Source organism: Apaloderma vittatum, unplaced genomic scaffold (genome assembly GCF_000703405.1).
Source record: "Apaloderma vittatum isolate BGI_N311 unplaced genomic scaffold, ASM70340v1 scaffold15134, whole genome shotgun sequence".
NCBI lineage: Eukaryota > Metazoa > Chordata > Aves > Trogoniformes > Trogonidae > Apaloderma > Apaloderma vittatum.
Genome location: NW_009711068.1, coordinates 1 through 14,460, shown reverse-complemented (window position 1 = coordinate 14,460; position 14,460 = coordinate 1). Strand labels below are relative to the sequence as shown.

The 14,460-nt window shown below is 38.7% G+C and overlaps 1 protein-coding gene across 1 annotated transcript in view; it reads right to left on the bottom strand.

Annotated features, from left to right (window-relative positions):
* Positions 1-14,237, bottom strand: part of ANKRD32 (ankyrin repeat domain 32) — a gene marked incomplete at its 5' end in the record, with an annotated part of 38,409 nt that extends 24,172 nt beyond the window's left edge. Inside the window, 6 exons of the mRNA XM_009867532.1 lie at positions 2,212-2,265; positions 3,549-3,671; positions 9,130-9,292; positions 11,433-11,676; positions 13,892-13,967; positions 14,124-14,237. Of these exons, the coding sequence (XP_009865834.1) occupies positions 2,212-2,265; positions 3,549-3,671; positions 9,130-9,292; positions 11,433-11,676; positions 13,892-13,967; positions 14,124-14,237 (774 nt within the window). The remainder of the gene's footprint in view (positions 1-2,211; positions 2,266-3,548; positions 3,672-9,129; positions 9,293-11,432; positions 11,677-13,891; positions 13,968-14,123) is intronic.
* Between the last annotated feature and the right edge of the window lie 223 nt (positions 14,238-14,460).

Here is a 14,460-nt window from a genome sequence, read left to right as displayed (position 1 = left end):
GGCCCCCTCCAGCCGCTCCTCCCCAGGCCTGCAGCACTGCCAGGGGCTGGTGTGACCCGAGGGCAGGACCCGGCACTCGGCCTCCTTGAGCCTCACACAACTGGCCTCAGCCCATGGATCCAGCCTGGCCAGGTCCCTCTGCAGAGCCTCCTGCCCTCCAGCACATCAGCACCCAGCTCAGTTTGGCATCATCTGCAAACTTAATGAGGGAGCACTGAATCTCCTCACCCAGTCCATAGATAAAGATGTAAAATAGGACCGGCCCCAACACTGAGCCTTGAGGACACCACTGGTGACCAGCCACCATCTGGATTTAACTCCATTGACCACCACTCCCTGGGCTCGGCCACCCAGCCAGTTTTTAACCCAGCAAAGAGTACACCTGTCTAAGCCATGAGCTCTAGCAGAATGCTGTCGGAGATGGTGTCAAAGGGTTCACCGAAGTCCAGTTGGACAACATCCACAGCCTTTCCCACATCCACTAAGTGGCTCAGTTGGTCAAAGAAGGAGATCAGGTTGGTCAAGCAGGACCTGTCTTTCATGAACACCTACCGGCTGAGCCTGATCCCCTGGTTTTTCTGCACAGGCTATGTGAGTGCACTTAAGATGAACTGGTCCATAATCTTTCCCAGGACTGAGGTCGGGCTGACAGGCCTGTAGTTTCCTGAATCCACCTTCCAACCCTTCTGGTAGAAGGCATCACAGTGGCACGCCTCCAGCCATCTGGGACCTCCCCTGTTAATCCGGACTGCTGGTAGATGATGGAGAGCAGCTTGGCAAGCTCCTCTGCCAGCTCCCCCAGAACTCCTGGGTGGATCCTGTACAGCCCCATAGACTTACGAGTGTCCAGGTGCTGTAGCAGGTTGTTAACTGCTTCCTCCTGGATTATGGTGAGTACATTCTTCAGCTCCAGGGGTTGAACACCCTGAGGATAGCTGGTCTGACTATTAAAGACTGAGGCAAAAAAGCACTAAGTACCTTTGCCTTTTCTTCATCTTCGGTGTTAATTTTCACCCCCACATAAAATAAAGGATGGAGATTCTCGTTGGCTCTCTTTCTCTTGTTAATATATTTGTAAAAATGTGGTTTTTTTATCATTTACAACAGTGGCCAGACCGAGTTGTACCTGGGCTTTTGCTTTTCTTATATTGTCTCTGCATGACCTAACTAGATCCCTGTCCTCTTCTTGAGTTGCCTGCCCAAAGGTGGTAAATTCTTCTTTTTTCCCCAAGTTGCAGGCAAACTGTTCAAGCACGCTGGTTGTCTCCCTTGCCAGTTTGTCTTATAACTCATGTGGACAGCCTGCTCCTGCACCTCTAAGACTTCCTTCTGTTCAGCAAAAGAAATGAACATAGCATTTTGCTCATTAATAGCACCATTGGACAATGACAAAGGCATTTTAGTGTTCCCATTTTAAAAACATTTTTCTCTTTCCTTCCTTATTGTGTCAATAGAAAGAAATCTGATTTAAAAAAAAAGTTTATGAACGTGACAGCCTGAGAGCTCATTTGTCATACTGGGACCTCATTTATATATCAAGTAACTATTTATGTAGTATGGCTCATGGAGATACAAAATCTTCAGCTACGGAGAAATACAGGAAGCTGGTAGACATTTTTTAAGTGTTTCCCATTTTAACTTTCAAACAACACAAGTTACCATATTAATTACAGTAAATTCACAGCTACTAAGTATAATGCTTTTTAAGTACTAAGAGGTAACAATTCACTATTATTTAAGGATTTTAGTATTATAGTCAGAAAACGGAAAATTTTGAAAGTACACGACTGTTTCTTTCTACAGTGAGATAACCTTTAGCTAAAGTCCATCTCTCTAGCAAAACCAGGTAAGAAGTTGTGTATACTTTCTCTTTACTGCTATTGCAGTGAATAAGTTAAAAAGCTCTAAATCATATTAAGGCATTTTTGCTTCTTTTCTTCTAACAATAACAGGTAAAGTTCTCTTAATCAGCAAGATTTAAGAATTTCTTTGTAATAAAGGAGACAGTACTGAGAGCACTGGAAAAACAAACAAAATTCAATAATATTCCAGTGATGCTCTATACCTCTCAGCAACTTTTAGTAGAGCTTTGGAAAACATAAATATTTTTAAATGTTTCTGCAATAGCTAATTTCGCTATGAAAGTATCTATGCCTAACTTCATAATAAAATTCCATATGTGCAACATGCCCTCTTTGTGAGAATCCTTACCTCTGGACCACATTCATTCAGCTGGTTTTTCTGTGCAAGCCTGTGGTTAAGAGCCTGCAAAACAGATTAAGTCAGCCTGCATGCTGCATACCAATAAACACAATAAATACTGCATAAAACATCTCAAAGGGCAACTTTTGTCAAACATGGTTCAAGAAAAACATGCAGCATAGCAATCTATTTATACCTACCTTTCTAGTAATTGGACAACAAAGTTACGAAATAGCAGATTAGTGACCTAAAAGGAAAATTTTCTTCCCATTTTTCCAGTTATTACCTACTTCTTTTCTATGTGGATGCTATGGAAGGACAGTTTTACCAGATTTCGTCCACTTGAACACAAGAAAAAAATATTGGTTTCAGTATTATTCTGGAGAAACAAAAACTTTGGATTCCTCTTACAAGTCATCTATAATGTGAAGATATGGCAGTAGGTTCAAAAATTTATTACTATTATTGCTCTATTTAGTTATAGCCTACTGTTAACATCTTACTAATCCATGTTACTGAGAAAGTCTTTCAGGATAGATGTTTTTACAATTACCTCACCTGCACATAATTACGTAATAGTCTGAGGGAAAGATAATATGGTAAGTGCACTTGTTGCATGGAGTATACATAAAAAGTCAACAACGTGTTTATTTTTTTATAAGATTTAAGTGAGGCAAGTCTTCTATTTCTTAATCTTGTCTTTAAACATTGTGTACACTGAGGACTTAAAAATCCAGTTCTTTTGCTACTAAGAAATTAATATACGTAGAGCACCTGATTTTGCAGTTAAAAAATATGCTTACTCAAAGTACTTGGATTTTTTTCTAGATGTGAAATAATGTTTTTAATTACTCATATAGCATATTTATCAAGATTAGATGTGTGATAACATTAAAACAAAGGAGTGCGTTTAGCTCTATTTTTCACTGCTAAGGAAAAACGTTCATATGAATCAACAATTTACTTGCTCTAGGATAAGGTTAGTTTTAAAAATGTATTAGTGCAATTCAGCTAGATAACAGGGAAGTCGCAGAAAGACTGTAATCCAATGACATTTTGTTGAATAATATTAGCTACTACTTATCTCATGTATTACACATCAAGATTTCAAGCAGTCTACTGCGTCTTCCACATAGCTATGCTTACCAATTACCAGTGCTAAATTATATTTTAGGTAATGGTAGGTGCAGTAAATATGGGATTATCAAACATTGCAGGTTAGAAGGCACTATTACTGAAGATGTTAAAACATCTTCTTTATTACCTCAATACTATAATGAAAGACGAATTGAATAATATACATCTTATATTTTATGCTAGGAAAGCACTACCTGATTGTCACTTACCATAGTAAAATACATGTGTTTTATAACAGCATTTTTCATTTCAGCAAGCTGCATATTACACATTATTTTTTGTACAGCCAGGAAATGGTTCATTTGGATATCTTCAGTATGATGTATTTCATTCTGTGCACAGAAAAAAAAATATCATTTTTTTAAAGTTTCAAAGCTAATGCTCCAAACCAGCTTTTACGTGCTAAGTCTTTCTCCATGCTCTACTGCAAACACTTGTGTGCATACACATGCACATGTAATTGTTCAAGGGTCCTTAAACATTATCTGATAGATAAACTGCTTGTGGTTTGGAAATAAGCCACTGATGTTTTAGGAAGCTATAGCACAGGAATTATCAATGCAAGTTTCCCCATAGTTGTTTGTCCTAACTCATGTTAACTCTGACCAAATCCCTGTGGCTGAACCAAGAGCTGTGTTTCCACAATGCATTCTCTCTCTGGACTTTTTGAAAACCAAATCCAAAGCCCACACCTTTACAATTAGCTAAAAACACAGATTTTTTTAAGACATTTTTCATCAATTTGACTATAGCTATGCATTCATTTTACAAAGCCCATTTCATAGTTTGAACACACCCTACTGGGAGCTGCTCGCTCACCCCCATGCCTGTCCCTTTAGGGATGGAGAGGAAGAAAATTCAACAAAAACACTCCAGGACTGAGATCAGGGAGGGTCTCACTCACCATTTATGGTCACAAGCAAAGAAACACAGCAGACTTGGGGAGAAGACAAACCTATATTTAATGTACCACTACCTGTTTAACAAAAAAACAAGAGTCCTCAACACAAAAGACAGGTAGCTCACCCTCTTGATTTTATTCATTCCCAGAGGCACTGATTGGCCTGGACTTAACAAGGGGTGAGTCTGGACAATTTCTGTGGCTTGAGAACGCTCTGAAAGTTTCTCCCAAGGACTCACTTCACAGGGCCCCCACACCCCCAACACCAAAAACCCAGCCAGACACACAAACCCACCACTAAAATGAAATCTTTCCAGTTCTTGCCTATAAGCCCGAACTAAACTAGTAATCTAAAAGTTTTTTTGGTTTATTGTTAGTAATTTATCTCCTATGTCCACCTATTATTTCTAGATATTTCTTCAGCATGGGGAATGAGGAAGTATTTCTCACACTGGTTTCCAACTCATTCTGAAAGGACTCTCAGCAAAGCCGCAAGATAACTTTTGTTAGCAAAAGATAACTACAAAACATATTTAGGAGTTATTTCAGGATACAAGAATGACACACTTCACTAAGAGTTTTGATGTATGCTTTTTGTCAAAGACACATAGACTAAGAATAAAACACCATCTTTGTTTTAGGCAAATACAAAACCAGCTTTCTCCTGTAGTGTGATGGGTTAAGAACGTGGTCACATGCGAAGCGTTATCCCTCGTCACAATCCTGGCCACCACTTCTGCTGGGAGCAGGTGTGGAAGGCTTGGGCTAGCTTGCCTTCTAATTTAAACACCTAAATCTGACAGGTGAATCAAGTATGGGGAACACAGAAAATAACAGCAGGCCAAAAACCACAGCAGTGCATGCAATGACAGGATACAAGCTATAAACATTTTATACTTTTAAGTTTTCAAGATAAAGTTTCAAGCACTGCCTATGTTTCGTCCTGCTTTCAGATTTTTCCTTAAATGTATAATTCAAACAGAAAGTATTTGGCATGTGCATAACATTTCTAAACAAAATACTGACTTTGTTGCACACTATGGAAGGGAGATAAGTATTTTTGGTAACTTGAAAAGAACTCTAAATAGCTTTTGACGAGCCAGGGAAAACTGAACTCTAATGCATTAACTAGTCTTTACTTCTTTTGGCGTTTTCTGCACATTGTTTTCAGCACGCTTATAAAAATACTTATATTCAAACAATTTACAGTACCATCTTGGCAAAATCTTAAGAAATCCAGCATGCATCCAATAAAGCACTTTATATCTACTTCAATGTGAGACTAGCTCCCTAAAATCCTGTATGTGGTTTAATATCACCGACCAATAAATTTTGATGCCTTGTAGGATCAAATCATTAACGACAATGGTACAGAGTATTTTAACACTATAGTTATGAGGTTCAGATACTGAAATAGAAAGATGAAGCAAAGACTTGGTTTAAAAAAATCCAACAATAACACAGAAAGAACAGCCTGGACACAAGTGCAGTTCCACTAAAAAAAAATAAAATATAATACTGTTTTGTTGAATTTGGCATCTGGACATATAAAAGGGTGTTTAGGGGAGAAAGGAGGGTATTTATTTTTGCTAAAAGTAGCACTCAAATAGCAGGACTACAAATTTACAAAGCTGGAATGTTCTAATGAATTATGTGCCAAGTACTTCAGGGAGGGAGAGAAAAGAACATGTCCATAACATTCTTTGATAAAACCTAATACATTTGGACAAGTGCTGTGATTTGATTGCCTATGTTTTATTCTTTTCCTTTTAAGAGACTAGGAATCTTGGCAGTTTTCTGAGTTCCTTAGATGCATTTAAATAGAAAGTTAATGCTCTCTTGGCCTCTGAGGTGAGTTACTTTAATGAAATCTGAGGAAAAAAAGATACACGCAAGTTAATGGACTGGTTAAGATGGAAACTCTTTATCACACCTGGAAGGAATTCAGGGTGCATAGCAAGAAACACTTTATTCTCATAGAGATCAATAAAAGGTGAAGTAGCCATAAAAACTTGACATTCCTCTATTAAATATAAATGTCTATCTTAGCTGAAAGGTGTAATAGAGAACAGTTTCCCTGAAGAAGTTTTATTAAGAGAGTAAGCACTAGACTGAGATCCCATGTTGGTGTGTGTTTTTTTCAGGGCGTAAACATTAAGGCCTTTCAACCCTCTTGTAACAGCTTTACTGCTCCTTAAAACAGGAAAAGCAAAGTATGTGCTGTGACCTGAAGAATCCAAAGGATTTTCAAATGAAGCACGGCAATTCCTAGTAACAACACAGCTTCAGCTCCTACTTGCTTTCAAAAGTGGTATTTTCAATTAGCACTTGACTAAAAGCATCACACAGTCTAGGAACTAACAGACTAAAAGAACCTTCCGAGGCTTATTAGTAGTTTTAAGTCAAAAAGCTAAGAAGGTCTGAATAGTGCATCTGGGAAGCAAACAGCTATGAATCATGAGGCACCTCTCTCTCACGGGAAATAGTAAAGAAAAATTCTAATCGTAGTAAATTTCGCACATACAACACAATTCAATGAACAGTGACTTTGTCTCATAGTTCAGATGGAAAGATAAAAGAGAAACTAGCCGCTTTTCTTTTGCATCACTGTAAATTTAACTCCTGATCCAATTTGGGAGCTAATTGGTAAACCTCAACCATTGAATGCTTCACTGCATGCTTCACCCGCCTGAGCCACTCCAATTAAAAATTCTGTTTCTCTGGAATGACGACTTCTCTTGCGGTTTCACTCTCCAGATAAGGTCCACTGAGGTGCTTGTATTTTAGTGGATCTGATGATGTATGGTCTCCTGTTCTAGTTCGGCCAACAGAAGAAAGCTATTACAAGGACCCTGGAGAACGAATTATCTTCTACCAGCCAAGAAATACAAACCTTGCATTCTCAAGAATTTAACACTTTTGACTAGTAGAAGAGGTTTTGTCACGAATGGTGACAGATTTTGTGCCACAGGAAATGACAAAGTTGAATCTAGTCTTTGCACATGTGAGCGTCAAGTGTTTTGAGTTGTATGGAGTCATTAACATTTTCTGAAATGCAATTAGATCCCTTCTGTTTGCACGGATGAGAGTTCTGCAACTCTCCCGACATGGAGAAACGTTACAGTATATAAACTATTGGCATGAGACATTCTTGCCAACACCTTTTGGCTATTCCCAGAGTTCCTGGTTGCTTACAGAATGAGAATGCTTTAAATTAATTTTATTTAATTTTGTCTACAAGTACAGCATGATCTTTCTACACTAACAGTTAAAAGGGACACTTGGATAGCAGTTTATACAACTACTTTAGGAAATTATAACACTTGGAGCATCAAGCTCAGTGCATTGACTGAAAAGGGAATATAGGTGTGTATAGATTACTAGCAGAGAAATAGTCTAAGTGAATTTTCTCTGCCAAGTATACCATTCCCTTACAAAATCCACACTGTAACCACCAGTTCTCCCCAGCCATGAAGGACAACCAGTAAACTGATTTTAAGAATCCAAATATTATTAAAACAATCTACAGTCTATTTTAGCATAGTCTACCTACATAAGATTATGACAAAAAAGGTAGAATAATTGAGGTCAGTTGAAAAAAAAAGTTATTACATTTATTTTGAAGCATGAAGATATTATTAAAATACTACCTAACCCAGTAAAATACATACATAGGCAGACAGACACATTCACACATTTGAAATCCTTATCAAATTTAAGACTTTTTTTTCTTCTAATTTTTTTGGTCAGTTTTCTGAATAGCTGATGGTCACATACACTGGAAGTCTAATCAATTTTTCCTGAAGTCTAATTATTTTTTTCCAGTACTAGTGGCACAAAGCAAGAGCTAAGGAAGGACATGAAGAGGAGGAAGAAATAATGTATGCTTACTTGGTGTTACTTCCTCTGGCCTAAAACAAAACACTGCTCTTGGAAAGACAATTACAGAACCACATAATGGTTTAAGTTGAAAACCATCTCTGAAGATCATGAGGTACAAACCCTCTGCCCAAGGAGGGCCAACTAAAGCCTACTGCCCAGGACCACACCCAGACAGCTTCTGAGTATGGCCAAGGATGGAGACTCCAGTCTCTCTGGACAACTTGCTCCACTGCTCCATCACGCTCACAGTAAAAAAAGCCAAGTGTCTCCTGAATTTCAGACAGAACCTTCTGTGTGCTTCAGGTCATGGCCACTGCCTCTTATCTTGTCAAGGGGCACCACAGACAAAAACCTGGCTGTCTTTTGCACTCTCCCTTCAGGTATTTGTACATATTCACAGGCCACAAAGATGGTCAGAGGCTGGAGCACCTCTCTGACAAAGACAGGCTGGGAGAGTTGGGGCTGTTCAGCCTGGAGAAGAGAAGGATCCTAAAGAGGAGACCTCAGAGAGCAGCCTCCCTGTGCCTGAAGGGGCTGCAGGAGAGATGGGGAGGGACTCCTCACCGGGGAGTGTGGTGGTAGGACCAAGGGTGATGGTTGCAGACTGAAAGAGGGGAGATTTAAATTAGGTATCAGGAAGAAGTTCTTCACCATGAGGGTGTTGAGACCCTGGCACAGGTTGCCCAGAGAGGTGGGGGAGGACCCATCATCCCTGGAGACATTCAAGGTCAGGCTGGATGGAGCTCTGAGCAACCTGATCCAGTTAAAGATGTCCCTGCTCACTGCAGGGGGTTGGGCTAGATGACGTTTAAAGGTCCCTTCCAACTCAAACCATTCTATGATTCTTGTCCCAGAACCAGAAAGTTCTGTTAACTTTAGTCAAATGACAAAAACTAATCATAATCCTCTTTACTATTAATGCTGCATTATCTACAGTAATCAGTAAACTATACATAAATTCCAAACTATGAAAAACTAATTTTAGATATGTTTTTTAATTTACTTACCTCAAGAAGGTAATCTCCTAGATACTGTAATGGATAGTATCGAGCTTCAGAGAGACCTTTTTTGTTTTGCACAGGAAAAATACGATTATTGATGAATATATGGGTTACATCACGCTCTGCACTTTGAGGTGAACTTATGGTTGCCTTTCCAGCTTGGAGAACTCTAAATAAACATATGTGGAAAGATGCATTGTATTAGTAATGCCTAAAGGTACATTACCGTTCACAAATTACAAGCATGCAAGTGCGAGAGAGTAAGGGTTCTAGATGTATGGCACTGTTCAACCTGAGTTAGGACGACAAAAGGGTACTTAACAGCCTTCAGAAAAATAAAGGACCCACTTAACTAGACATACTTCTCCCCACAGTTTAACACTATTAATTAAAATCAATGTACCCCTCCTACATATCTGATAGCTTGACCTGTGCACTTTTGCAAAGATACAATTTGGTGACAGGAGCTATAATTTATTGTATTATGTTCCCCACAATGATGATGGTCTTATCAATTAAGTTTTGCAGTAGATTAGGTGCCTTACCAAAAATGGTGCACTGGTTTTCTGAACTGTAACATGGTATTTTCATAATGCAAATACACTTTTTTACCTCATTTTGATATTTTGTCCACTATCAGACAGAGAAAACAGATTTGTCTTGGGGACACTCTTACAGTAAGAGTTTCCCCAAAGGCAATCGCTGGAGTTGTACTGCTGTAACTATTTGTATCTTTCAAAAAAGATGCCAGACAAAAAATGGTGGAAGAAATAAGGTCTCTTGACATGCTGGGTATCTGTCTATTTTTCATGATCCAGCTATGTAAAAGGAAAACTATGCTGGTCTCACACACTTAGCCATCCAAAAGCTAGGCAGCAAAGGCAGGAAAAGCATAGAAAAGCAGAAAAAAGGCACAGTGTTGTAAGTATTAGAGAAAAATCAGCCTTTTCCCAAAGCTACAGCGGCCTTTATGACTCAAAACAGCACTCACTGGGGGCAAAAAATAGTTACCTTTCGCTTTTTTCTGACTAAGTAAAAGGAATACCATGTTGGTGTATGGGAAATAGTCTGAAGGAAAAGCTTCCTTCCACAGAACAGTCTGCTCACCTGTCTTGCTGATTTAGAAATAACCTGTTAAAGGTTATTTCTACTGTGAATAGAGTTGTGCAAGCTATTACTTCCACAGTGTTATCATGAAGATCTGCATGAGCAGTTTTTATGGAAAAGGAAATGGCATTTTCCACAAGTGTAGCAGGATGAGTGCATCTTTCTGCAAGACAGCACCTAGTAAACTCTTCCACTCAGCCAAGAAAATAGCATACTTACTAGGTCTTCAGCTGGCAAAATCAGGTGGCTGCTTCAGCTGCACCTCACTTTGTCTTTATGAATTGCAGATAGGCATTCCGCCACACAGCTTGCAGCGCTGTGCCACCATCTACCAGAAAAACTGCACTTGCCTTCTTGCTTCTGCATCTGTGACCTGCCCAGACTCGAGTGCTCTGAACTAAGTGGGATTTCAACAGGAGAAACGTAGCACGTTATCTGCTCCTCTAATAAATGTAAAGCTCTAAAACAGCATCAGGGGATGTTTGCTTTCACTGTACCAGAAGCAAACACAGCACTTAACGTACTCTGTTTGTGATTAAGCATAGTATTTATACGACAAAGTACAAATGTGTAAGGAGAGTATGGGAGAGAAAAAAAAAAATACAGTCCCAGAATTCCTGCACTTCAATTGTATTCCTTCTCTCTGCTTTTCCCTGATACTTTTGTGCTTTCCCTTCTTAACTACCTGTATTTACATCATATCAGAAACATGTTAGTACCGACTAGGTCTTGAGAACTACAAGAAGCTGACAAAAATGTGCGATCAGGACAGTCACAGCGTGGCTCAGATCTGCAAGACACAGTTCACAGCTGGATTAGGTCACACACTCAAGTGAAATAATGTATCCTGTTCCAGATACTATTTTAATGTAACATCCACACAAAGTAAATGATTACTGACAGAAAGCACAAGCCTATGTATCTTGTCTCATGAAGACAGTTTTCCGTAAACAGTTTACTTAAGACATAAACATTTGCAAATGCATGCTATTTTTGACATTACACCAAAAGAAAGCAGGAAAAGTAGCGATGCTGAAGACTGAAAATCATTTTATTATGAAAAGTATGGAAGTTTATTAATGAAAACAATTTAGATTTTGAAGACGTGGAGGTTGTTATGGTTGTTAACTGGGATGGAAGAACAAAAATGTGTTCAACCATACATTGGTTCATTATCTAAGCTTTAAGACATATCCTCCTACCTTCTAAAAGAAGCCATTCGTTTGTCATCTTCCTTAACAGAGAGGACAACTTTCCATCTGTGGAAGGCCCCTGGAGCACTAGAGCGTGTCAGTTCTTCACGCCATCTTTTAGGTGCAGATTGCATTTGAGGTGAATAATGGGTGTCTTTTTCAATTTCATATCCCCATTCGTACGTTGTTTCATCGAGCCATCTGCCACTTTCGGCACTATTAATTATGTACTCCTTAGTTAGTATCCACTTTCCTAAAAAGCAAATGAACTGTCAACTACACAAGATTTTTTTGTGCAGACAAACAGCAATCAACTGAAGCTCTAATATAAAATTAACTTCAACCTTTCTTGTGCAAACAAAAGCTAGAATTTTAAGCACCATTTTAAAAACTTCTTCCTACCACAAGAGTTCTCCTCATCACTTTAGAATCAGAGATCTCACAATGCCACTGAAAATGATCATTTTGGTTTTTTTTTAATGATGAAGTACCTTTTTGCCCTTCCCAGATAAAATACTTGTCTATCTCCTCAAAAATCTGCAAATGCTTCTTAGATTTTGTCCTTGCGACTTTCACAGAACGCTGCTTAACCCCTTCTTTCTACCACCCCTTTTTACGTCTAAAAATGTACTAGAAGGCAGCAAGTTGAAGAAATGTTTTGCCACCAATGATTAAAAAGAGGAATGAAGGTTTTAGCATGTATGCTGCTTCTTTTATATTCTTAATATTACTTGTACTGTGAGTGTAGAGAGTACCAATATTAGGGGGATACAGTTTTAGACTTTTGTCTTCCCCTTTTATTCTTTTCACATCCTTTTCTCTCATCCGTTGGCTCCACCTTCTCCACCTCTCCTCTTTCATCTTCTGCATGTATGCTTTTGATACTGTATGTAATGATCTTCCCCCTTTTTTTCCTGTCTCTCTCTTCTTACAGGTTCAGGTCAAGAGCCGTGGTTAGTACCCTGTTCCTATATTGAAACACTACCTACAGAAGACACTGTAAGAGAAACTGACTCGAATTGTGTGAACCTAATTGGTTTCACAGAACAGCAGGGTTGACTGGCAAAACGTCTCAGTGCAGGAGCATAGATGGTACTTCTACATAACCTAGCACAGGTACCAGTAGACTTATGACTGGAAAAGGTATGCTGTGCACAACCTGTATGCTAAAATCACTTTCATTTCGAAGTTTCCAGCTCAACACTTCTGTCAGCTAGAAGTCCGTGAAGACTAGTATCCTCCAAGGAGTTCTAAAGCCGTTAAAACATGATCTTTTACACTGGCTTGGGCAAAATTGCAGTAGGAATGAACAGGGTCCCTCTTCCATCAAGGGTAAGAGCAATGATTATGCAAAAATAGAACCTCTTCTGTGATTAAAATGTGCTACATGGTATTGGGGAAGATTTGCAAGTATAGAAACATGACAGGATCTTGCATGGCCATGTGGACACTATATACATCGTTTCCACCCACTTCAAGAAAACATCTCCAGAGGTTTTAACTACTAAAAAGTAAGAGAAAATTAACTCAAAGGTATATAGAGAGTTAGATAAAGCGCTCTCCTACAAATCCAGATGCATCGATTCCCTCATGGAAATTTCTGTCTTATTTATTTTTTTGAGTAGAGTGTCATCAAGATTTTACATTAGTACAAGGAATCATCTGTTTGTATATATCATTCTAGCACTGACAGATGACTGAAAATGCCACCTAATACGGTACGCAAGGTACAAACACACACAAAAAATTACATCTATCTTTAAATGCAAATCTACATTTAATTATTGCTGTCTGTTATCTCTCAAATTTAACACTACCCATCCTAAAAATTGCATTAACACTTTAGTGTAATATGATAAATAAAGATCATATTTAATCAGTAAATAAGTTGCTATTGTGAAATCTCGCAACTCCATCAGATTTTCTAAACTCATTATAAAATCCTTCCACTCAATCTGCCTATTAAAAAAATTAAAAATCTTTAAATACAGAATTCTCTTACAAAAAGCTTATGTACGGGATTTCATCATCAGGCCTTACATAAAAGAAAAAGAGGAAAGGCTAGAGGCTTGTGTCAGAATGGCAAAGGATGGGGATTTTCTCTTCTTTTACAAAGAGGAAGTTACAGACAGTGAATACTGCATGTGCATTCGTCCATGCGGGCTACGCCATGCTCTCTCTGACCATGATCTAACTAATAGTTAATGAAGCTTTCTGTTTGGGAAAACACATGCAGATCGAATGAAGGAAGATAGCAGGAACATCATTTAGGAAAAATTCAAACCTAAAAGAAATAAATCGGAATCTGGACATAGTACTCTGTTAAAAAATCAAGGTTAATGGAACAAGAGGGAGTTTGTAGGACAGCTCATTCATGAAATCAAAATGGGTAACCTGATACCTCTTAAGGGTCCTTTCCAGTTCTGTGTTATGATCTCATGAAATTTTACAGCAGATTTTTTACTCACCTGCAGCACATGCAGCTAAGAACTTTTCACTCTTGCACGGCTTTTTTGCTATAAGGTGCGTACAATTTCTGTATTTCTAACAGAACAAAAAAAAACAAAACACAACACACTTGTATCACTGGAAACAGTTTAACTTCCTTGGATATTTATACAGAATCGTAAAGTCCTTTCTTTTAAGGGTTGCATTTTTTGTCTTTACACTCTAACCGCCAGGTGCTTTAGGGAACAATACCTTACTATCTAAAATAACACAGTCCAGTCTGAGCAGCCGTTTGAGCAGCGCCTCTTTCTCTCGTTTTTTAAATCCAGTTAATTGGATTACCAGTTTCTGGCCGCCGCTTGCCATCTATTGAAAGAGAATAAAAAAATAAATAATAATTAAAAAAAGACCCCAGAGAACCAAGAGGGAAAAGGAAACATTAAGGTGCAAAAACATCACGAAGCCTTGCTTGCCTGGTGTCACCAGCACTTCCTACTTGTTTCCCGAGAAATACGGGAAAAGGCACCGCGGGGACCCAACACCACCCGGGGTGGAAAGGCAGCTACAAACAGTTTGAAGCCCCTCACTG